This window comes from Macaca thibetana, chromosome 4, assembly GCF_024542745.1.
Source record: "Macaca thibetana thibetana isolate TM-01 chromosome 4, ASM2454274v1, whole genome shotgun sequence".
In the NCBI taxonomy this organism is placed as follows: domain Eukaryota; kingdom Metazoa; phylum Chordata; class Mammalia; order Primates; family Cercopithecidae; genus Macaca; species Macaca thibetana.
The window spans coordinates 104,154,587-104,180,121 of record NC_065581.1 but is presented as its reverse complement, the minus strand read 5'-3'; the positions used below and the strand labels follow the sequence as shown (position 1 = coordinate 104,180,121).

Below are 25,535 nucleotides of genomic sequence, written 5' to 3'. Positions count from 1 at the left end.
GATTTCCCTCTGCCCTCAGTGTGGCAACAGCCCTGACTGGCACAATGCTGCTGCCTTGCTTTTGACGCCCCCCCACACCCCCGACTCCCCCTTTCTGCTCTGTGGAACGCCTCCAGCCCCTGCTAATGCTGACTTGCCCATGGCAGAATGTCACCTCAGGTTGGGGGCCTTTCAAAATGCAACCCCAGACAGCTCTCCTGGGAGCCCATGTCTGGAACGTAGAGCTGAGCATCTCTGGCTGACGCTGGAGGATGGGCAGGCTGCCCATGATGCAGCCCCTTTCCTGCTCTGCCACAGCCTTGACCTTTAAATTTCTCATTCTCTTTTCTTCTTCCACTAAGCTCTAAGAGATAAGTGTTTGTCTCTCCCGGTGTTCCCCTAAAAGCACCTCTCACTGGACTGGGGTGAGGAGAAAGCGCCTTCGCTCTGCAGTTCCTGCAGGGGGCGCTTGGCACCTCACTTTGGAACCGGATAACTTGTTTTGTTGAAGGTCTTTGAGCTTCGGTTGAATGGAGACAGAAAGGACGTCCATGTTCACATCCTATTACAGACTCCAGCATAAATATGATCATTTTCATTTTACAGGAGGCTCAGAAAGGCAAGTCTGTGGTGGAAGTGGTTGAGCTGAAATCTGAGCTCAGGTTTGCTTGGTCCTGTGGGTTATAGGAGAGACAGAAATGATATGCCCTGTTGTACCCAGGATGGCCACATCTGAGGCTCTAAGACAAATAAAAAATTACCACCATAGTGGAAAGATTAAATTCCCATGTACAACCAAATCAAAATCTTCATATACAGTTAGAATCAAACACAAATTTCAGAAAAATGACCCACATACATTTCAGTTTATTAGTGAGTGAAGATGTGTTTTAGAAACTGGTTATATAAATTAAAAAACCACCATCCAAGGGCTCTAAGATTAGCCAGGAGGCTTAATAGTATCCTAATTTAAAGTTACTTGCAGATATTTTCTAAGATTGCTGTTTCTGTTGAGATATAAAATGGCTCTTAGCCTAGGATGTTAAATTCAAGGTAAAGTGAATAGGCAGAGTTAGAGTAAAAGGAGGCCTTCCTCTCATTGTGCTTGGATTCTGGTGGTTCCTGTGTAGAAATTCATTTGCTGAGTACTTATTATTAACTAGGCACTTTACTAGGCACTGGGGAAAGGAAGATGAACATGATGTGGTTCCCTTCTTTAAGGAGCTCAGCTGGTGAGGAAAAAGCTGCAATCCCTGTTACATGTACAATGACAGAGGAAAGCTTGGGGACTTGGGGGATGCAGGGGCGGACACTTCAGGATGGCCCTAACCAAGGCTGAAGGTAAGGGATGGCTTTCCAAGGATATGACACTAATCTGGGTCCTGAGAAATGCATAGGAGTCATCCAAGCAAAGAAAGATCTTGGCTTGTGTTCTTCCTTGTGTTGTGCTGGGCCCTCAAACGGGCAAACTGGGAAGGCACAGTCACCGAGAGACTGAAGAAAAGACCTGGAGACAGTGCATAAGACATAGAGTTTAGGCCGGATGCGGTGGCTTACGCCTGTAATCCCAGCACTTTGGGATGCTGAGAGGGGAAGATCACCTGAGATTGGGAGTTTGAGACCAGCCTGATCAACATGGAGAAACTCCGTCAACCCCGTCTCTATTAAAAATACAAAATTGGCCGGGCGCGGTGGTTCAAGCCTGTAATCCCAGCATTTTGGGAGGCTGAGATGGGCGGATCACGAGGTCAGGAGATCGAGACTATCCAGCTAACACGGTGAAACCCCGTCTCTACTAAAAAATACAAAAAACTAGCCGGGCGAGGTGGCGGGCGCCTGTAGTCCCAGCTACTCGGGAGGCTGAGGCAGGAGAATGGCGTGAACCCGGGAGGCGGAGCTTGCAGTGAGCCGAGATTGTGCCACTGCACTCCAGCCTGGGCGACAGAGCGAGACTCCATCTCAAAAAAAAAAAAAAAAAAAAAAAAAAAAAAGTCAGGGAAAGTATAAAGTAGAATTGTGAAAATAAATGCAAAGCCTATTTTCCAGCCTCTGCTTGGATCCAGATTTAAAATAATACTGGCCAGGTGTGGTGGCTCATGCCTGTAATCCTAGCACCTTGGCAGGCCAAGGTGGATAGATCATCTGAGGTTGGGAGTTTGAGATCAACCTGGCCAACATGGTGAAACCCTGTGTCTACTAAAAATACAAAAATTAGCCGGGTGTAGTTGTGCATGTCTGTAATCCCAGCTACTCGGGAGCCTGAAGAATGAGAATCGCTTTAATCCGGGAGGTGGAGGTTGCAGTGAGCCAAGACTGTGCCACTGCACTCCAGCCTGCGTGACGGGAGTGAGACTCCATCTCAAAAATAAATAAAAATAAAATAATACCAATACATTCTTTATCTATTAGAGATGACAAGGCTTGGTATGGTGGCTCACATCTGTAATTTTAGCACTTTGGGATGCCCAAACAGGTGGATCTCTTGAGCCCAGGAGTTCAAGACAAGCCTAAGAAACAGAGAGACTCCGTCTCTGCAAAAAATACAAAAATTCACCAGGTATGGTGGTACATGTCTGTAGTTCTAGCTACTTGGGAGGCTGAGGAGGGAGGATCACTTAAGCCTGGGAGGTGGAGGTTGCAGTGAGCCAAGATCGTGCCACTGCACTCCAACCTGGCTGACAGAGGGAGACGCTGTTTCAAAAATAAAACAAACAATAGGCTGGGCACGGTGGCTCACGCCTGTAATCCCAGCACTTTGGGAGGCCGAGGTGGGCGGATCACCAGGTCAGGAGATCGAGACCATCCTGGCTAACACGGTGAAACCCCGTCTCTACTAAAAATACAAAGAATTAGCAGGGCGAGGTGGCGGGCGCCTGTAGTCCCAGCTCCTCGGGAGGCTGAGGCAGGAGAATGGCGTGAACCCAGGAGGCAGAGCTTGCAGTGAGCCGAGATCACACCACTGTACTCCAGCCTGGGCAACAGAGCAAGACTCTGTCTCAAAAAAACAAACAAACAAAAACAAACAAACAAAAACAAACAATAACAACAACAAAAAGAAATAATAAAATGTTCTTAACCTACCATACCTTTATGCTTCTAGTTCTTTTGAGATTGAATTCTTTATAGAGACACATGATTGCTAACACCAGTGTTTGGTGTCTGTAATTACCCAGATCTCTGGGTTTGGTTGATACAGAGTAACACTGTTCAATATGGCAGCCACTAGCCAGTGGCTATTGAGTACTTGATTTTTTTTTTTTTTTTTTGTTGAGACAGAGTCTCCCTGTGTCGCCCAGACTGGAGTGCAGTGGCCGGATCTCAGCTCACTGCAAGCTCCGCCTCCCGGGTTCACGCCATTCTCCTGCCTCAGCCTCCCGAGTAGCTGGGACTACAGGCGTCCGCCACCTCGCCCGGCTAGTTTTTGTATTTTTTAGTAGAGACGGGGTTTCACCGTGTTAGCCAGGATGGTCTCGATCTCCTGACCTTGTGATCCGCCCGTCTCGGCCTCCCAAAGTGCTGGGATTACAGGCTTGAGCCACCGCGCCCGGCCGCTATTGAGTACTTGAAATGGGGCTGCTCTGACTTGAGATATGTTGTAAATGGAGAACACACAGAACTGTAGATCTCAAAGATTAATATGTGTATTAGACAGACTCTAAAATGACTCCCAATAATTCCTGCCTTCCGGTATTCACACCTCTGTGGAATTTCCTTCCCGAGTATGGGCAGGAATGGCGATTTGCTTCTAATCAGTAGAATACGACAAAGATGATGGGATGTCACTTTCATGATTATGTTACATATGATTGTAGCTTCCATCTTGTTAGAAAAAATGATTATGTTACATGACTGCAGCTTCCATCTTGTTAGAAAACTTTCTCGTTTTAAAAAACATTTAAAAAAAATGTTTACATTTTATTTTTATTTATTTATTTATTTATTTTTTTTTGAGATGGGGTCTCATTCTGTCACCCGGGCTGGAGTGCAGTGGCGCGATCTCGGCTCACTGCAACTTCCGCCTCCCAGGTTCAAGTGATTCTCCTGCTTCAGCCTCCTGAGTAGCTGGGATTACAGGTGCCCACCAGTATACCCAGATAATTTTTTGTATTTTTAGTAGAGATGGGGTTTCACCATGTTGGCCAGGCTGGTCTCGAACTCCTCCTGACCCCCTTTGGCCTCATGATTTCACGGAGTCTCGCTCTGTCCCCCTGGAGTGCAGTGGCCCTCAGCTTGCAAGCTCCGCCTCCCTCCCAAAGTACTGGGATTACACAGGCGCCCGCCACCTCGCCCGGCTAGTTTTTTGTATTTTTTAGTAGAGACGGGGCCACTGATCTCCTGCTTAGCTTTTTTTTTTTTTTTTTTTTTTTTTTTTTGAGACAGGTTCTCACTCTGTCCCCCAGACTGGAGTATAGTAACATGATCTCAGTTCATTGCAACCTCTGCCTCCTGGGTTGAAGTGATCTTCCCATATCAGCCCCCACAGTAGCTGAGACTACAGGCACATGCTCCCATGCCTGGCTATTTTTTTTTTTTTTTTTTTTTGAGACAGAGTTTCAAAACTCTGTTTTGAAGAGTCTCACTTTGTCACCCAGGCTGGAGTGCTGTGGTGCAATCACAGCTCCCTGTAGCCTTGAATTCCTGGGCTCAATCGATCATCCCACCTCAGCCTCCTGAGTACCTGGGAATACAGGAGTGTGCCACTGTGCCCACTTTTTAAATAATTTGTAGAAACAAGCTCTCCCTATGTTACCCAGGCTGGTCTCAAACTGCTGGGCTCAAGTGATCCTCCCGCCTTGGCCTTCCAAAGTGTTGGGATTACAGGTGTGAGCCGCCATGCCCAGTGCAGACTCTATTGATTTATCCCTTGCTGGCTTCCATGAGCTAATTCACCACATAGAAAGGCCCACATGGAGGAGAACTGAGAGTGGCTTCCAGCTGACAGTCACTAGGGAAACTGAATCCTGCCGACAACCATGCAAACTTGGAAGTGGATCCTTCTCTAGTTAAGCCTCAGATGAGACCTCAGCCCTGGCTGACACCTTGATTGCAGCCTCTTGAGAGACTCTTACACAGAGGACTGAGCTAAGCTCTATCCTGATTCCTGACCCACAGAAACTGTGAGATAAGCTGCTAAGTTTGTATTAATTTATTATATACTGCAATAGCTAACTAATGTTGTACCAAAAAAGAATGTAAACTATCTCATCAATAATTAATATTGATGACTTGTTGAAATAATATTTTTAATATTTGAGTTACATACAATATTTTATCAGACTTAATTTTATCTATTTCTTTTTACTTTTTTATGTGGCTACTAGAAAATTTAAAATTTACTTATTTATTTATTTTTGAGACAGAGTCTTGCTCTGTTGCCCAGGTTGGAGTGCAATGGCACAATCTCGGCTCACTGCAACCTCCACCACCCTGGTTCAAGCAATTCTCCTGTCTCAGCCTCCTCAGTAGCTGGGATTACAGGCACCCACCACCAAGCCCGGCTAATTTTTTTTTGTAGAGATGGGGTTTCACCATGTTGCCCAGGCTGATCTGGGATGCCAGAACGGCCTGGCCAACATGGTGAAACCCTGTCTCTACTAAAAGTACAAAAATTAGCCGGGCTTGGTGGGTGATTTGCCCACCTCAGCCTCCCAAAGTGGTGGGATTACAGGTATGAGGCCCGGCGCCCGGCTGAAAATTTAAAATGTAAAATCTGTGGTTTGCATTGTGTTTCTATTGGCAACACTGGTATAGATCTACAAGGAGACAATAATTTCATGTAGCTTATGTAGCCCAGCATACTAAAGGGAGTTGGCAATCGCATCCTTAGCATCACCTCTCACTTACTAGGGCATGCTATGCAAACAGAAAATACTCTACCACTTCTGGAAAAGAATGTTTCACTCCTTTTTAAGTTGGGTGAAGCTGTTGTTTAATCTTTTGCCCAAAGGTGAAATCTGCAGTCTTACTTTTGAATACCACCTTCAGGGTTTAATTTGTTTCAGATTAACAGCAGGTGGCAGATGCAATAAAAGGGGGAAAAAATCGCAAATTAAGCATGATATTTTGAATTTCCTTATTTGCTACAGTAGCTACACATTCAGGGAATAAATGCTAATTATTTTGAATTATTTGTTTATGCATTGTCATATGTTTGCCTTTTACTGATTAATGCTCCACAACTTACATTAAATCCTTTGTGGCTAATTAATAAAGTTGTAGTGGCATGACTAGTGACTCTGAACTCTAGAGGACTCTTTTGCACAGGACCCCACTACCCCAATCCCCTGGGAATTGCTGCTGTCCAAAGCAACTGATGCTAATGTAGGTTGCTACAAGCCTCCAGTGTGTTAGAACAGAAAAAAAGTGTTGAGAATAACTTTAACTGAGACATTTGGGTGCTCAGGAAAGGGTAACTAGTTGTTGCGCCTTTAAATTTAAACCAGCATTTAAAAATATTTGTTTATTTATTTATTTATTTATTTATTTATCTTTTTGAGATGGAGTCTCACTCTATCATCCAGGCTGAAGTGCAATGGTGCAATCTCGGCTCACTGCAACCTCCGCCTTCTGGGTTCAAGCAATTCTCCTGCCTCAGCCTTCAGAGTAGCTGGGATTACAGGTGCACACCACCAAGCCTGGCTAATTTTTGTATTTTTAGTAGAGACAGCATTTCACCATGTTGGCTAGGCTGTTCTGGAACTCCTGACCTCAGGTAATCTGCCCACCACAGCCTCCTAAAGTGCCAGGATTGCAGGCATGAGCCACCACGCCTCGCTTGTACCTTTCTTTAGAGGAGAGTTTGAGAAGTTTAGGGAAGAGTAAGGAACTTCCAGCAGCAACGCCACTCAGTATCTTCTCTATTGTCTCAAGCAATTTAGCCAGCAAAACAAAACAAGCAACCACAAAACAATACTGTTTGATATTACTTCATCCAAGTACTTTCCCAAGTGTGTATCAAACATTCCTTCACACCACATATAGAATTCTCAAGAAAGAAGAATTTTAAAGAAAATATTGCCTTCATATTATTTCTAGTGGTGCTTTTGGGCCCCTTGGAGATTGGCACACTGGGCACCGTTTGGTAATCTTCACCCTTAATTTGACTCTGGACAGTCAGGTGTGCAAGATCCTCACTCAGGTGAATCTCTCATGAACACGTTCCTTTTTTTTTTTTTTGAGACAGAATTTTGCTCTTGTTGCCCAGGCTGGAGTGCAATGGCGCAATCTCAGCTCACTGTAACCTCCACTTCCGAGGTTCAGGCAATTCTCCTGCCTCAGCCTTCCAAGTAGCTGGGATTATAGGCACGTGCCAATGCACCTGGCTAATTTTGTATATTTAGTAGAGATGGGATTTCACCATGTTGGCCAGGCTGGTTTCGAACTCCTGACCTCAGGTGATCCACCTGCCTCGGCCTCCCAAAGTGCTAGGATTACAGGCGTGAGCCACTGTGCCTGGCCACATGTTTTGTTTTTCTTTTCTTTTTATTTACTTATTTTTATCCTTTTCTTTTTTGCCTCCTAGCCAGTGGATTTCAAACATTTTTTTTTCTTTTCTATTTTAAGATTAGGTTCAGGGGATAGGTGGGCAGGTTTGTTAAATTGGGTAAACTGTTTGTTGCTGAGGATTGGCATACAAATTATCCTGTCACCAAGGTAGTGAGCCTATTATCCCATAGGTAGCCTTCTAACCCCCACCCCTCCTTCTCCTCCTCCCTCAAGCCATCCCCAGTGTCCACTCACATGGGTTTTTGTTTTGTTCTGTTGTGTTTTGTTTTTTGAGACAGAGTCTCGCTCTGTTGCTGAGGTTGGAGTGCAGTTGCCCAATCATGGCTCCTTGACCTCCTGGGCGCCAGTGATCCGCCCACATCAGCCTCTCAAGTAGCTGGGACTACAAGCACACTCTCCCACACTTGGGTAATTTTTTTTTTTTTTTTTGGGGACGGAGTTTTGCTCTGTCGCCCAGGCTGGAGTGCAGTGGTGCGATCTCAACTCACTGCTACCTCCACCTCCTGGGTTCAAGCGATTCCACTGCCTCAGCCTCTCGAGTAGCTGGGACCACAGGCATACACCACCACGCCCGGCTAATTTTTTGCATTTTAGTTAAGGCAGGGTTTCACCATGTTGGCCAGGATGGTCTTGATCTCCTGATCTCTTGATCCACCTGCCTTGGCTTCCTAAAGTGCTGCGATTACAGGCGTGAGCCACCGCGCCCTGCCACACTCGGCTAATTTATTATTATTATTATTTTATTTATTTATTTATTTTGACATGGAGTCTCGCGCTGTCGCCAGGCTACAGTGCTGTAGCACGATCTCGGCTCACTGCAACTTGTGCCTCCCAGGTTCAAGCAATTCTCCTGCCTTAACCTCCCGAGTAGCTGAGACTACAGGCGCATGCCATCATGCCCGGCTAATGTTTGGATTTTTAGTAGAGATGGGGTTTCATCATGTTGGCCAGGATGGTCTTGATCTCTTGGCCTCGTGATCCATCTGCCTCAGCCTCCCAAAGTGCTGGGATTACACTGCACTGGGCGTGAGCCACCGCGCCTGGCCTTGGCTAATTAAAATTTTTTTTTAACTTTTATTTTTAGTAGAAAAGAGGTTTTGCTGTCTTTTCCAAGCTGGTCTCAAACTTCTGAGCTCAAGCAATCATCCAACCTTGGCTCACCAAAGTGCTGGGATTACAGGCATGAGCCACGGACCCAGCTCTGACAAACATATTTCTTGAAGGTAATTAAAGGCCAGGCGCCCGTGGCTCACACATGGGGTCTCAGCACTTCGGGAGGCTGGGCTGGGTGGATCCGTTGAGCTCAGGAGTTTGAGACCAGCCTGGCCAACATAGTGAAACTCCATCTTTACAAAAAATACAAAAATCAGCCCTGTGTAGTGGCGCGTGCCTGTAGTCAGCTACTCGGGAGGCTGAGGTGGGAGGATCACTTGAGCCCAGGAGGTGGAGGTTGCAGTGAGCCATGCCTAGGCTACTGCACTCCAGCCTGGGTGACAAAGTTAGACTTTGTCTCAAAAAATAAAATGAAATAAAATAAAATAAAAACCCCCAGAATACAGTATTCAAAAAACTAAAAAAAAAAAAAAAAGTGTTTAAGGGGACTGAGTTCATGTTTCAGGGTACCATATTCTGTGGTCACACTGTGTATTATAAAATTTCAAAACTGAAGAGGTGTTCCTGGCCCAGCCAAGTTCCAGTATATATTCAGAGGAGTTTACATGCAGAACAGTTTTAGCCTATGTACGTAAGACTGGTTATAGAGAGACCAGCAGACCTCTAGATCTTCTGATCTCACCTTCATGCATATAGATTTTATCATCTGCCCAGTGAAAATTTCAGGACCTGGAAGTGTGTTCTGACTCTCCTGGAAAAGGCTGCATCTCTGTCTGCTTTGCAGCCTGACTGCAGTGACTTGATTCTACATCCTTCAGATGATTTAGGCTCTATTGATCTAACCAAGAGACACCTGGGTCTAGTTTCTCCTCACCCTGAGTGCACTCTGACATGTGTCACTCCTACAGACGGGCAAAATGTATAAAGAACAATTTAATTCACAAAAGGAGAATCCAAATGGCAAATAAATATCTGGAAAAAAGGTTAATCTCATTGATAGTAAAAATACAATTAAAAATGAAATCTTTATCACGCCACTGCACTCCAGCCTGGGTGACAAAACGAGACCCGTCTCAAAATAAATAAATATAAAAATGGAATCTTTTTCTCCCATGAAATTAAAAATATATATTTTGCATTATAATTCTCATAGTTAGCAAAGGTTTGTGAATTAGACAATCTTCCACACTGCTGTTGTGAGTGTACATTTCTGGAGGACAATCTGGCAGTTTACATCAAGACCCACACGTTCAATGTACATGACATTTTCTAATTTATGTGTTATTATTATTTATATTCAATTAATTTTTTTTTTTGAGACAAAGTCTCACTCTTTTGCCCAGGCTGGAGTGCAGTGGTGCAGTCTCAGCTCACTGAAACCTCTGCCTCTCAGGTTCAAGCTATTCTCCTGCCTCAGCCTCCTGCGTAGCTGGGATTACAGGCACACGCCATCACGCCAAGCTGATTTTTGTATTTTTAGTAGAGATGGGGTTTCACCATGTTGGCCAGGCTGGTCTTGAACTTCTGACCTTAGGGGATCCACCTGCATAGCCCTCCCAAAGTGCTAGGATTACAGGTGTGAGCCACTGTGCCTGCCCTATTAATTTTTATTTTATTTTTTTGAGACAGGATTTTTTGAGACAGGATTTTTATTTTACGTTTTTGAGACAGGCTGAAGCACAGTGGTGTGATCTGGCCTCACTGCAGCCTCGAACTTAGAAATGTATTCTAAGAAAATAACCAGAAACAAAAGCAAAACATGTGTATAACAGTGTTTCTTATGAGATTATTTACAATAAGAGCAACTGTCCAAATAGAAAGAATATTGTATAGTCATTATAAAGTGTTTTTAGAAAACATGTAATGACCAATAAAAATACAGTAAAACCTGGCAAAAACTTTTTCCTAAGATAATGCAAATTCAGATTGGCTACCATCCTTACCAGATCTCCTTCTCTAATGAGGTGCACTAAAGAAAACTCTTATCTTCTAGGATATGGGGAATGCAGAAAGAGGACAAGGCGAGTTGGGGAAAACAGAAATCCCTTCTCAAAAGCAAGGAAGCAGGGAGTTCTGCCCCAGGGTTCTCCTAGCTCCAAGAGATTCCAAGCCTTGCCACTGTGGTCCTGAAGGTCCTGTCAACCCTGAACCCAGAATCACCTCCACTGATACGTGGTGCAGATAAACGCCACCAGGGGCCTCAAACTGAAGCCAGGATCTGGTTGGATCTGGATATTGCAGAAATCCTGGCTGACCACCTGCATAAGTCATCCCAGATATTTCGTTAACTTTGTAGGAATGTGACTACTAATTTTGTGATTAATTTTTTTAATGTTTTCTATTATGTAAAAAAAAAAAAAAAAGCAAGATAGAAAACTTCATGGGCCTGGCTCGGTGGCTCATGCCTATAAGCTCAGTACTTTGGGAGGCCAAGGCAGGCAGATTGCTCAGATCGCCTGAACTCAGGAGTTCAAGACCAGCCTGAGCAACATGGTGAAACCCTGTCTCTACAAAAAAAAAAAAAAAAAAAAAAAAAAAAATTAGCTGGGTGTGGTAGTGCACGCCTATAGTCCCAGCTACTTGGGAGGCTGAGGCAGGAGGATAGCTTGAACCCAGGAGGTTGAGGCTACAGTGAGCTGAGATCACACCACTGTACTTCAGCCTGGGTGACAAAGTGAGACCCTGTCTCAAAAAAATAAAATAAAATAACAAATAAATAAATACATAAGAAAACTTCACATACACTTGCTCCTACTTCAGCAAAACAAACAAGCAAACTCTCTTTCTCTCTCTATATGCGAAAAGAATATATTTTAAAATGTTATTAGTGATTGCCTCTGATTAGTGGGCTATGGGTCATTTTATTTTTTAAAAATTTATCCTTATTTATTTATTTTACTCCAGATAGGGGTCTTGCTATGTTGCCCAGGCTGGTCTTGAACTCCTGGGCTTAAACAATCCTCCCACTTCGGCATCCCAAAGTGTTAGAATTACAGGCATAAGCTACCATCCCAGACTTGGCTATGGGTAATTTTAATATTTTAATTTTAATATTTTTATTATGCTTTTCTGCATTTTCCAAATTTTTTTTTTCTTTTTTTCCTTTTTCTTTTGAGACAAGGTCTCACTCTGTCACCCAGGCTGGAGTGCTGTGGCACAATCACTGCTCACTGCAGCCTCGATGTCCTGTGCTCAAGTGATCTTCCTGCCTCAGCCTCCCAACTACAGGCATGTGGGACCAACCCAGCTATTTTAAAATTTTTTTCATAGAGATAGGACCTCCTTATGTTACCCTGGCTGGTATTGAACTCCCAGGCTCAAGGAGTCCTCCTGCATTGGCCCCCCAAAGTGCTCGGATTACAGGTGTAAGCCACTACACCCAGACCAAATTTTTCTATACTGCATGTGTATTACTTTTATAATACGAACAATAAAAAATATACAAAAGAACACTGAAGGCTGGGCATGGTGGCTCACGCCTGTAATCCCAGCACTTTAGGAGACTGAGGTGGGTGGACCACCTGAGGTCAGGAGTTCAAGACCAGCCTGGCCAACATGGCGAAACCCTGTCTCTACTAAAAATACAAAAAAATCAGTCGGGTGTGGTGGCAAGTGCCTGTAACCCTAGCTACTCGGGAGGCTGAGGCAGGAGAATTGCTTGAGCCTGGGAGGCGGAGGTTGCAGTGAGCCAAGATGGTGCCATTGCACTCCAACCTGAGAGACAGAGCGAGACACCTCAAAACAAAACAAAACAAAACAAAAAGAATATACATATAAAGTTTTTTCTTTTATAAAAGTGGAGACAGGGTCTTGCTATGTTCCCAAGGCTGGTCTCAAATTCCTGGCCTCCAGTGCTCCTCCTTGCCTTGGCCTCCCAAAGTGCTGGGATTAGAGGCGTGAGTCACCATGCCTGGCCAAGTTTTTTCTTTTTTAACTCTGAGATCTACATACAAATATGTGGTTCACAACAGAGAAGTCCTTATTCAACCTAGCTAATTAAATTCATGTGCTCTCCTTTTATTGGCTGACTATTACAGAATGCTTTTTCCTCAGAGTGACATCTTAAAACTATATTGAATGAGATGTCAGCCAGCATCTGCTTTAGATATTATTGAGTGGAATCTTGGAACAAGTATGTTAACAGATTTAGAAAGGATTTCACGAAGTCTGAAAATGTGATCCCTGTTTCAAGTTCAATGTAACATTTCATTAAGTATACCATTGTGAGGCCTGGCACGGTGGCTCACTTCTGTAATCCCAGCACTTTGGGAGGCCGAGGCGGGTGGATCATGAGGTCAGCAGTTCGAGACCATCCTAGCTAACACGATGAAACCCCGTCCCTACTAAAAATACAAAAAAAAAAAATTAGCCGGGTGTGAGCCGGGCGTGGTGGTGGCATGTGCCGGTAGTCCCAGCTACTCAGTAGGCAGAGGCAGGAGAACTGCTTGAACCTGGGAGGCGGAGGTTGCAGTGACCCGAGATCGAGCCACTGCACTCCAGTCTGGATGACAGAGTGAGACTCCATTTAAAAAAAAAAAAAAAGTATATGGGTATAAAATATACATATACTTTCCCACTCTTCCAATTTCATTATTTCCCAGCAAAGAATCATTCAAGGTCTGCCTGCAAATGGCAAATGATGTAGCACTTCTCTGGTCTGAATACTCTTTTCTAGGAGGTAGAAGTGGGATTTCACTTCTGCTAGAACTTAATTACCCCAATTAGGCCTGGACTCTGCCTCCTGCACAGGGGTGGAAGAGGGTCTTAGAAAGGTCCTTTTTATGGGATGAGCCCACCCAGCTCAGGCCATTCTCTGAGGCAAACTCTGCCCACCAGAAGCTTTCTTCCCCCATAGACTTTATAACTTGAGGCTCCGGAAGGAAGAACAAAATGTGGAAACTGATGCGATGCCAAATGATTTCTCATGATTTTTTCTGCAGCTGGGTTCTTCATTTTTCTTCACTTCTACTGAAAGATTTTTTGTGTGTGCCATCTGGACTGAGAGAATTTGGTCTCACAGTTGTCATAGGATGGATGAATTGAGGCAAACTCAAATTTCTGCTTGAGAACTCGCCAGTGATGGAAGGAGGGCGATTCTGAGGCCCCGGGGGCTGGACAGAGTTCCTTTCCACCTATTTGCTTTGTGGGAGTTGGGAAGGTAAAGGCCACAGAATATATTGACTTATTAACTTATTTAAATTACTTTATTTGTGAATGAGTGATGGTACAAGCTAATGTAATGGAAAACACATCTCATTCTCTTCTGCCCTGGCCACACAGTTTCTCTCCTCAGTGGCCAAGACAATTTCTTGTGTATCTCTTTGGAAATATTTTCTCTGTCAGGCTTCTGTTTTTGTTTTTTATTCTTAAAATTTAATATTTATTTATTTTTTGAGACAAGATCTCATTCTGTGCCCAGGCCAGAGTGCAGTGGTACCACCTTAGGTCACTGCCGCCTCAGACTCCTGAGCTCTAGCAATCCTCCTGCCTCAGCCTCCTAAAGTGCTGGGATTACAGGTGTGAGCCACCCCTGGCCAGTTTTGGTTTTTTAAACACAAAGTACCGTACTGTACACACTGCTATGTATCTTGCTTTTTTCACTAAAAAATTTATCTTGGATTTCCCCTCTAGTATAGATTATGTTCCTTTATTTTTAATGACTTCATAATATTTCATGATATAACTGTGCTGCAACAAATCCCTGAACATACGTTATTCTGCATTTGTAGAAGTTTATCTGTAGGTTAAATTTTTTTTTTTTTTTTTTTTTTTGAGATGGAGTCTCATCTCCATCTGGTGTCACCCAGGCTGGAGTGCAGTGGCACGATCTTGGCCCACTGCAACCTCTGCCTCTTGGGTTCAAGCAATTCTCCTGTCTCAGTCTCCCAAGTAGCTGGGATTACAGGCATCTGCCACCATGCCTGGCTAATTTTTGTATTTTTAGTAGAGACAGGGTTTCACCATGTTGGCCAGGCTGGTCTTGAACTCCTGACCTCAGGTGATCTGCCCGCCTTGCCCTCCCAAAGTGCTAGGATTACAGGCGTAAGCCACTGTGCTCGGCCAGGTTAAATCCTTAAAATAAGGAGAATGTGCATTTTTAATACTGAGATATGTGAAATTCCTTTCCATAATCCCATCAGCATCGATGAGAAAGATTTTTCTTACATCCTTGCCAACACAAGCGAGACACCGAATTTAAATTCTGACCAAAGAGATTAAGAGTTGCTTCTTTATTTTATTTCAAACACCACAGGATGCTTAGAGGTAAGCATCCTATTATTCAATTTGCATCTGAATACAGTCACAATTCTTTGTCTTTACACTGGTTTTCTGGTCTCAATGAGGCTTAAGATAATTTGAGTGACTCTACAGGGGGAAAAAGGAACTAATAGTCAAAGAAAATCATCGTGGTTTATTAGCTTTATAAGGATTCCAAAATGCAGGGCTTTTTACATTCGGCACAAGAGTTGTTTTTGTCTTCCTGACAGTGAGCCCGTAGGGTCCCAGTGGCCAGCAGGGGGCAGCACGTACACACAGAGAGTCCGGCTGGGACGCCACCAGCTGATTCAACATGCTGCAGCTACTGGACCTAGGACCTCACCAGTCAGAAATGCAAACTCACTTTGTTACCTTTACTGCCTTCTCATGGTTGGCAGTGAAGCACAAAGCTCGACTAAAAGACCAGGATAAATGGAAATATTCAGTGCCAACCAAGTGCAGGGTGGCACAGAATTAAGAGGGAGTAAGAGGGCTGGGTGCAGTGGCTCACGCCCAAATTCCAGCACTTTGGGAGGCCGAGGCGGGCAGATCACGAAGTCAGGCGTTCCAGACCAGCCTGACCAACATGGTGGAACTCCCTCTACTAAAGATACAAAAATTAGCTGGGTGTGGTGGCGTGCGCCTGTAGTCCCAGCTACTCAGGAGGCTGAGGCAGGAGAATCACTTGAACTCGGAAGGCAAAGGTTGCAGTGAGCCCAGATCACACCACTGCACTACAGCCTGGGCGACAGAGCGAGACTCCATCTCAAAAAAAAAAAAAAAAAAAAAAAAAAAAAAAAGGATATTATGAACACAACTAAGAATAGCATCATGTTGTAGAACAGAATTTAAATTAAATATTTGGTTATTCCAGCCCCTATTTGTGCTATAAAGCACAGAAGGAACACCTTTATTGGATTCACATTATATTTCATACCTATTTTGCCAAAAAGTGCTAAAAATGTCAACTAGTTAACCCCTGCGTCTTCTGTTCCTCTAGAAACAGGATTTATTATTTTATCTTAAAAAGCAAATGAACCTGTTTCCTTAATATTAGTCCATTCAACCAGCAAATACTGATTGCATGCCAGGTGCAGTGGGTATTGGGTAGACAAGACATAGCCTCTTGGGAGGCTAAGGCAGGAGAATGGCTTGAACCAGGGAGGTGAAGGTTGCAGTGAGCCACTGTACTCCATCCTGGGTAACGGAGTGAGACCCTGTCTAAAAAAAAAAAAGAGAAAGTGGTGGTGCAGGATTCAAATCCAGGTCTGACCCGAGAATCTACCATGTGCTGTGCCAGTCTGGTCTGAGGTCTGCACATAGAAATTGTAGGCATCGTCCAGGCACGGTGGCTCACGCATGTAATCCCAGCACTTTGGGAGGCTGAGGCAGGCGGATCACCTGAGGCCAGAAGTTCGAGACCAGCCTGGCCAACATGGTGAAACTCCGTCTCTACTAAAAAAATACAAAAATTAGCCAGGCGTGGTGGGAGGTGCCTGTAATCCCAGCTACTCAGGAGGCTGAGGCAGGAGAATCACTTGAACCCAGGAGACAGAGGCTGCAGTGAGCCAAGTTTGTGCCACTGCACTCCAGCCCGGGAAACAAGAGCGAGACTTTGTCTCCAAAAAAAAAGAAAAAGAAAAAGAAATTGTAAGCATTGCTCCTCCCTCAGTATTCCTCAGAAGAGAACCAGCATCAGATGAGGGAGTTTTTCATACTATCTCATGAAAGCTATGAAAACTGAAAGTTATAACTTTCCACACATACATCAATTTATGCAATCAATCTGTTTCAAAATCATTCTATGCCACACTTTCTCTACAAAATGGAAATTGGCCATGTGTCTCAATGAAAAGTTCAGGATAACTGGTAAGAGTCTCGATTTGGTTTAGCGGCATGAGTTATTACTGGCTAAGTTTTTTTTTTTTTTTTTTTTTTTTTTTTTTTTTTTTTTTGAGACGGAGTCTTGCTTTGTCACCCAGGCTAGAGTGGAGTGGTCGGATCTCAGCTCACTGCAAGCTCCGCCTCCCAGGTTCACGCCATTCTTCTGGCTCAGCCTCCCGCGTAGCTGGGACTACAGGCGCCCGCCACCTCGCCTGGCTAGTGTTTTGTATGTTTTAGTAGAGACGGCGTTTCACCATGTTAGCCAGGATGGTCTCGATCTCCTGACCTCGTGATCCGCCCGTCTCGGCCTCCCAACGTGCTGGGATTACAGGCTTGAGCCACCGCGCCCGGCCTTAAGTTTTTTTTTTGAGACAGAGTCTCTCTCTGTTGCCCAGGCTGGAGTACAGTGGCGCAATCTCGGCTCACTGCAACCTCCGCCTCCTGGGTTCAAGCGATTCTCCTACCTCTCTGTCTCCTGAGTAACTGGGACTACAGGTGTGTGCCACCATGCCCAGCTAATTTTTTGTATTTTTAGTAGAGACAGGGTTTCATCATGTTAGCTAGGATGGTCTCGATCTCCTGACCGTGTGATCTGCCCACCTCGGCCTCCCAAAGTGCTGGGATTATAGGTGTGAGCCACCGCGCCCAGCCATGACTCAGTTTTTATTAGCAAAAAAACTACGAAAAACCAGGAGAAGCGGATGAATAATAGGAAGAAAGAATTACAAACCAAAAGAACTGCAAAGGAAAAATCAGGCAGTTTTCTTGAGTTTCTAGCTGTACAGGAAACAGGGTAGGGTGGAGACCTGTAGAGAAGTTTCTTACCTGGGTTGGGCCTCCAGTTGTCAAAGACCTGGGCAACACCTCCAGTAGGATGCCCAGGGGGAGCTCCTGGGCAGAGGTGAAGGGCTTTGCTCTGTGAATTATCCAGTCTCATTAGCTGGTGATGAAATGGTTCACAAAGCACAGATCCCAAGTGCCTTGCCAGTTTTGGGAATTATTTGGAGACTGATATTCTGTCACGTATTACACAGAGGCAGAGAAGGTAATTACCTTCTGGTTCCTGGCACCTTCAGTGGAAGAGTAAATATTAAGTGAGAGCTACTACTCTGAGGCAGGCAGTATTCTAATATTTACATATACAATAACTCTTTAATAACTAATTACTAATGATGTTATTATCTCCATTTTATAGATGAAGGAACTGAGGCTTTTTGTCTCCAGCAAAATTAGCAGAGCCACAGCTTGAACTCTGGCAGTCTGTCTTTAGAGGCTGTCTTATTCTAGGAATACCACCAGTTAGTTCAACAAGCAGCTTGTGGAGGACATACTATGCTCCCTGCCTTGGAACCCGGCACTCCTGAGTCACAAACAGTCCATATTTTCACCCGGAAAAGGAATGGAGAAGCTGGACCAGAGTATTTATTCTTTCTTTCTTCCTTTTCTTTTTCTTCCTTTCCTCCCCTCCCTCCCTCCTTCCCTCCCTCCCTTCCTCTCTCTCTCTCTTTCATTCATTCAGAGTTTTGCTCTTGTTGCCCAGGCTGGAGTGCAATGGCCTGATCTCTGCTCACTGCAACCTCCACCTCTCAGGTTCAAGCTATTCTCCTGCCTCAGCCTCCCAAGTAGCTGGGATTACAAGGTATGAGCAACCACGCATGGCTAATTTTGTATTTTTAGTAGAGACAGGGTTTCACCATGTTGGTCAGGTTTGTCTCGAACTCCTGACCTCAGGTGATCCGCCAGCCTCAGCCTCCTAAACTGCTGGAATTACAGGCGTGAGCCACCACGCCCGGCCAAAGTATTTCTATACAATGTGGTACACTGTTAAACAGGAAAGTCCACTTGTGCTCGACAGAAATTCTTGTGTTCCCAAGCACATCTTAAACGTGCTTGGAAAGTTACTGAGCAAGTGACTGACCTTCAAGGCACAAACCGATGCGGTCACTATTCAGTCAACAGACCCATTGCAGATTTCATTGTCGCTTTGCTTCCCTGAAACTTACTTTGTTTTAATGAGACTGTTCTGAAAAAGTGAAATTTAAACAAATTTAGAATCTTCCTACTCTGTGGTTTGCTTTAAAGACTGAAAAATGCTTGGGCTAAACCTTAAATAAAAAGATCAAGTCTTGCAATTAAAAATTGAACCAAAAATACTAACGAGAGTGTTCTGCAACAGTGAAATTTAAACAAATTTTCAACCATACTAGGTTTGGTCTCTGCTGTTTGCTTTGAAGATTGAAAAACACTTGGGCTAAACCTTCAATAAAAAGATTAAGTCTTGCAATTAAAATTTAAACTCAAAATACTCCACCAGTAAAATTACTTCAACTTTTATTGTGTACTTGCAAGTTTTCACAAGATGGATAGGAAAAAGGTATTCCACCAAAATCTAAAGAGTGATGACGAATCTCCTCTTTGTGCCAGTTCATTAAATTGCCTAATGGCAACTACGGATAAGTAAATGCCTTTAACCCGAACGGTTTTGCTCTTTAAACGAATGACGGGCAACAGAGACCGAAAAAGTGTATCCCCAGGAATTCGAGAAGGACGGTGAATTGTAGTGGTACCGCCAGGAGGGGAGGCTCCTGCCCCCTGAGTAGAACCAGGGAGCAGAGCCGCTCGGGGGGGCTTCAGGACCGCGGAGGGGATCCCCTCAGGGTGGGCCGTCTCCTCCTCGCCCGCCGCAGGCAGGAGCGGGGGGGACCGAAACCCTGTAGTTTGCAGCGTCCGGCAGCGGGTCCGCGCCCAGCGAGAGGCTCCCCAGCTCCGGGGAGGATGCGGACCCGGGACGCCCCCGTGAGCTCGCTGCGCCTGCCTGACACGAGGCGCTCACAAAACAAAGCAAGGGCTTCGGGGAGGGCGCGGCCGCGGGGCCGAGCGCGCAGATCGCTCCGGACCCGGGCACCGCCTGCGAGCCGCGCCGACCAGCAGGGAAGGGTTAGCGCTAGGCGGCGCCCGGGTCCAGTCTGCCAGGGTGAGTGTCCGGCCCGCGTCCCCGCCACGCCCGCTGCGTTCCCCTTTCCTCTGCGGCGGGCCGAGAGATAACCCCGCCCGAGGAGCCCCGGCGCCCGCCCCCCACGCGGGTCGCACTGGAATTCGCAGCCCCTCTCGGGTCTCCGGGGCACATTTTGCAGTCTGGGTGGCAACGCACTTGCTCCAGGACCAGCTGCTGCCCCGCCGCGGAGGACGGGCGGACTTTTCTTTTGGGGGGTAAGATGGCAGGTCCCGGGAAACAAAGGAAACTTGGGCCCGGCCCCCAGCGCGGCGTGTGTGGCTCGCATGTGTGCCCCGGGTCCTGTGTGGAGTCGCTGGGCGCCTGTGCCAGCCTGCCCGCTGCCCGCAGCCGGCGCGGGGAAACCAGCCGGGTAACAGCAGCCGGCGGCGCCCGCCCACCTGCGGCGGCGCCCGCCCGGGGAGCTCCCTCGCGGGCCGGACCGGCGGCGGCGGTGGCGGTGGCGGCGGCGGCGGCGGGGGAGGGGGCGCTGGGGAGCCCAGAGCAGGGCGGGGAAGGCTGGGAGGCGGCGGGCGGCGGCGGAGGGGAGCCGGGGTGGGCGGGCGGCGCCACGTCACGGCTATTGTGGCTGTCCTGGTATATAAGGTCCCGCCGGCTCGCCGCGCTCCCCACCTTTCCTGCGCCCGCCAGGAGCCAGAGGTTCTTCAGGTACCCGGCATCCAGCGAGACGCGCAGCGCACCGACGGAGGGGACATGGGCAGAGCAATGGTGGCCAGACTCGGGCTGGGGCTGCTGCTGCTGGCACTGCTCCTACCCACGCAGGTGAGGCCCTGGCGCCCGGCGGGGCTCAGGGCCGTGCCCGGGGTGGGGGCGGGGGAGATGGACCAGGTCCCGGGGGCCGTCCTGCGCCCATACTTCGGGCCACGGACAGGGACTGGGAGAGAATCTTGCTTAGCTGACCAGGGGAGAGGGCCATGTGGACCCCATTTTTCCACTCCCTTGCGTGCTGCCCCCTCCCCTCCCACGGCCCTGGGAACAATGCAGCTCCGCGCGCGGGCTGAGAGGACTCAGCCCCACCCCAGGTTCCACGCTGTCCCTTCCCAGGCGGCCAGGTGCCTGCTTCCCACTTTCACCCAGAGGCCCGAGGTGCCCGCAGGGATTAGCGCCTGGGGAGCTCAGGCTCCCGGGCGACGTCGTCCCTGGGTCCCCTGAGGACCCGCTTCCCCCTACGAGTGTCTTCGCGCTCCCCGAGCTCTACACAAAGACAGGCGACCGTCCCTTTCGGGGAGGGCGGCTCACGCCCATCCTCCACCCTCGGAGTTGGACTGGGGATCCCGGAGAAGCTACGGCTATCCGGCTCTTTTTAAATCCCAGTCCCGGGAGGTTCGGCGCTGGAGCCGAGGTGGGGACCCTCTCCTGACGCTGCGCTCTCTGCGAGGCAATCTTTCACGTCCATTGCTTGTCATCTTAGGATCCCCATGTTATTTTAGCCCAGATTGGCTAGTTCTGGGGAGGCGGCATGGTGGGACGATTCTGTCCCGAGTCCCCGCCAGGCTTTGTCCGGGTCGCCGCTACCAGCGCCTTCTCCCTAGACCCTCTATCCGGGGAATCTCGCCTCGGGTGCGGGTACCGGGGACCGCGCAGCGCTGCCTCGTGGGTGGATGGATGCACGGTGCAGGCGAGGGAGACCGGGGGCTGGGCCTGGGAGACCCTAGCGGGGGCGGGGGCTAAGAAGGTACGTTTGTCCGGGGGAGTTCGGGTTTGGGGGATGGGAGTGACGGCTCTCCAGCGCCTTCGGTTGGGGTTAATAGAGGACTGTCTCTGGGGCTTCTCCCCCAAAAGTTGGGCGCGCTGGGCCCTCCGTCCCCAGACATCGAACGTCTGGGCTCACCTGGGAGTGCAGCCTGAAAATGTGGAGCGCTCTTCCCCACCGCGGGCCGGGTAACCGTACCCTATTGTCTTCCTCCCAGTCCGCTGCGCTCCCGAGCCCTCCTCAATTCTTTGATGGGGGAGGGGCGCGGCCGCGAGAAACCGGCCCCCTCTACTCTCCGCCCCATCTTCTCTCCGACCAGATTTTTTCCTCCAACATTGTAAGTGAGAAGTTTTAATAATGCGAATAAATCTAGCTTGGGAGAGAAAATTTTGTTTAGTGTCCGTTTAATAAATTTTTCTTGATGTAGAGGATCTTTAGATCCTCAGATTGATACACCGGGTTTTAAAAAGAAAATATCACCTGCAGCACTAAAACTAATTGTATGAATAAAGAACAGGTTACTTTCAGGGATCCCAAACAAGGTGTCCAAAACAGGCACCCTGTTTTAAGTAAATTACCATATTAATGCTTTTCTTTATTGGGAGTGCCGTTTCCTGATGGGACACACTAAATCTTGCACACAGTAGGTGCCCAATAAATAAATTGGACTTGATACAGATTTTTTTGTTGTTGTCACTAATCTATTTTGGATAGAATTTGTACATTTCTTTAGTCAATATTTGTTTAATGACTTTATGGATTTTACAACAAAAGGAGCTGGTGCTGATGTAGGAGGGCTTTATCTTTGGATTAATAGGCAGCCAAATGTACATGGGGCCCAGACTCTTGCCTGGTGCCACGTCCTCCCTCCCGCCTGTAATCGGAAGCCCTTGTAAACCCTCCCTTGCAGTGAGGGCTGAAAACTCCGATCTGCCTTTGTTCCATGACAAAGGAGAGATTATCACGTGCCCTACTGGACTGTGCATTTCGTGGCTTGAAAAATCAGTGGTGAATGATGCCACTCAGACGCTGGGACACTGGGAGAACCTTGGTTCTTGGCCACAGCACTGAGCTTAGTGACCAGTGAGGCTGCTGCTGGTGAAACTTAACACCATACCCTCTCGTTGTCTTTTGTGAAATCGTTCCGACCTCGTGGTGTTTTCTTGAAGTCATTCTGCCTTAAAGGAAAGACTCATTTTCTCTTTCAATTTAACACAAATATTGTGGCCATTTTTTAGAAGAATTATTTCAAATTTCAAGGGAGAAGATAAGACTGCAGTTCCCCCCTTAAGGAAAAGGCTAAGTTTCCAAGGCTGTATTAAATGAGTATGTGAAAGTTACCTAGCAAATCCAGGATAGACACTGACCCAATTAATTCTAGTTCCGTAAGTCTCAGTTACAATATTTAAAAATCCCCATTTTTTTGTGCAACTTTAAAATCTCTCCCTTTCTGCGAAAATAGACCTTATTGCAATGCCATTAAGTCAATATAATCTCGGAAACCGAATTAGTTAACTTGGTCCTTTTTTCCTTTGCAAAGAAATAAAAACAGGAGTTATAGTTATTGAATAACTTTTTTGTTCTTGTTGCCACTTGGCATTTTTGAGGCATCTCTAGGTAGTTTGCTTTGAAACTAAAGAGAATGACCTTGGTGGGCTGAGCAAGAATTTACAATTTAATGATGTTGGGTAAGAGAACAATGGTAAGAGAGCAATCTAAGAATATATCACCTACTTTAATTTTATATTAGAGTATGCGGAGGTAGCTGTGATGTGGAAATTTATCCATGTAACTTTTTATGTATTTTAGATTTATTCCACTGTAACGACTTCTGCACCACTTTCAAGTAACTCCTCCCAGAATACTTTGACTACCCCAAATCCAGCTAATACCACCACCAAGGCGGTTGGTGGTGCCCTGCAGTCAACAGCCAGTCTCTTCGTGGTCTCACTCTCTCTTCTACATCTCTACTGTTAAGAGACTCAGGCCAAGAAACATCTTCTAAACTTCCCCATCTTCTAAACCCAATCCAAATGGCGTCTTGGCAAGGAAAAACAGGTCTTCATTGAATCTACTAATTCCACACCTTTTATTGACGCAGAAAATGTTGAGAATCCCAAATTTGATCTGCTTGAAGAACATGTGAGAGGTTTGACTAGATGATAGATGCCAATGTTAAATCTGCTGGTGTTTCATGTACAAGATGAAGGAGAGGCAACATCCAAAATAGCTTAAGACATGATTTCTTTGAATGTGGTTTAAGAAATGTGGACACTTAATCCTACCTTGAAAATAAGAATAGTAATAAAGGATGTGATTGTGGAATGGAGATTCAGTTTTCATTTGGTTCATTAATTCTATAAGGTCATAAAACAGGTAATATAAAAAGCTTCCATGATTCTATTTATATGTACATTAGAAGGAACTTCCAGGTGTTACTGTAATTCCTCAATGTATTGTTTCGACAGCACTAATTTAATGCTGATATACTCTAGATGAAGTTTTACATTGTTGAGCTATCGCTGTTCTCTTGGGAACTGAACTCACTTTCCTCTTGAGGCTTTGGATTTGACATTGCATTTGACTTTTTACATAGTAATTGACATGTGCCAGGGCAATGATGAATGAGAATCTACCCCCAGGTCCAAGCATTCTGAGCAACTCTTGATTATCCATAAAGAGTCAAATGGTAGGCATTTCCTATCACCTATTTCCATTCAACAAGAGCACTACATTCATTTAGCTAAACAGATTCCAAAGAGTAGAATTCCAGTGACTGCAATTAATTTCAAAATACTTTTTATTATTATTATTATTTTTTAGATGGAGTCTCACTTTGTCGCCCAGGCTGGAGTGCAGTGGCGCGATCTCAGCTCAGTGCACCCTCTGCCTCCTGGGCTCAAACGATTCTCCTGCCTCAGCCTCCCAAGTAGCTGGGATTACAGGCACCTACCACCATGCCCGGCTAATTTTTGTAATTTTACTAGAGAAACGGTTTCACCATGTTGCCCAGGCTGGTTTCGAACTCCTGACCTCAGGTGATCCGCCTGGCTTGGTCTCCCAAAGTGCTGGGATTATAGGCTTGAGCCCCGTGCCGAGCTGTCAAAATGCTTTTTATATCTGCATATGTTGAATACTTTTTACAATTTAAAAAAATGATCTGTTTTGAAGGCAAAATTGCAAATCTTGAAATTAAAAAGGCAAAAATGTAAAGGAATCAAAACCGTAAATCAAGTATTTGGGAAGTGAAGACTGGAAGCTAATTTGCATTAAATTCACAAAAACTTTTATACTCTTTCTGTATATACTTTTTTTTCTTTAAACAGTTATGGATCAGAATAGCCACATTTGGAACACTTTTTGTTATCAGTCAATATTTTTAGATAGTTAGAACCTGGTCCTAAGCCTAAGAGTGGGCTTGATTCTGCAGTAAATATTTTACAATTGCCTCGACACACAGAAACCTTTTTAAAAATAGACACTCCCCGAAGTCTTTTGTTCGCATGGTCACACACTGATGCTTAGATGTTCCAGGAATCTAATATGGCCACAGTAGTCTTGATGACCAAAGTCATTTTTTTCCATCTTTAGAAAACTACATAGAAACAAACAGATTGAACACATCTGAAGCTACTGTGTGTGTGAATGAACACTCTTCTGCTTTATTCCAGAATGCTGTACATCTCTTTTGGATTGTATATTGTGTTTGTGTATTTATGCTTTGATTCATAGTAAATTCTTATGTTATGGAATTGATTTGCATTGAACACAAACTGTAAATAAAAAGAAAGAAATGGCTGAAAGAGCAATCTTGCATTTTAAGTTTTTCCAGTATGAGGAATACTTTGTGGGTAATCATGGTTCTATGAGCCTGTTAAAATTTTTAAAAATAATTAACAAATTTTGGGTTTTTTTTTTTTTTTTTTTTTTTTTTTTTTTTTTGGAGAGACAGGGTTTCACCATGTTGTCCAGGCTGGTCGCGAACTCCTGGGCTCTAGTGATCTTCCTGCCTTGTCCTCCCAAAGTGTTGGGATTACAGGCATGAGCCACCACTCCAGGCCCCAAGTCTGTTAATTTAAACCATAGGGA

The 25,535-nt window shown here is 45.8% G+C and overlaps 1 protein-coding gene across 2 annotated transcripts; it reads left to right on the top strand.

Annotated features, from left to right (window-relative positions):
• Nucleotides 1–20,338: 20,338 nt before the first annotated feature.
• Nucleotides 20,339–25,255, top strand: CD24 (CD24 molecule). Of its 2 annotated transcripts, none has more exons than XM_050786773.1 (2): nucleotides 20,339–20,515; nucleotides 23,256–25,255. In XM_050786773.1, the coding sequence occupies exons 1-2, from the start codon at nucleotides 20,447–20,449 to the stop codon at nucleotides 23,421–23,423; spliced, it is 237 nt and encodes a 78-aa protein (XP_050642730.1). In that variant the 5' UTR covers nucleotides 20,339–20,446; the 3' UTR covers nucleotides 23,424–25,255. The 2 variants fall into 2 exon arrangements, with proteins under 2 accessions (XP_050642730.1, XP_050642729.1); XM_050786772.1 differs by lacking the exon at nucleotides 20,339–20,515 and adding an exon at nucleotides 21,213–21,428.
• Nucleotides 25,256–25,535: the final 280 nt, after the last annotated feature.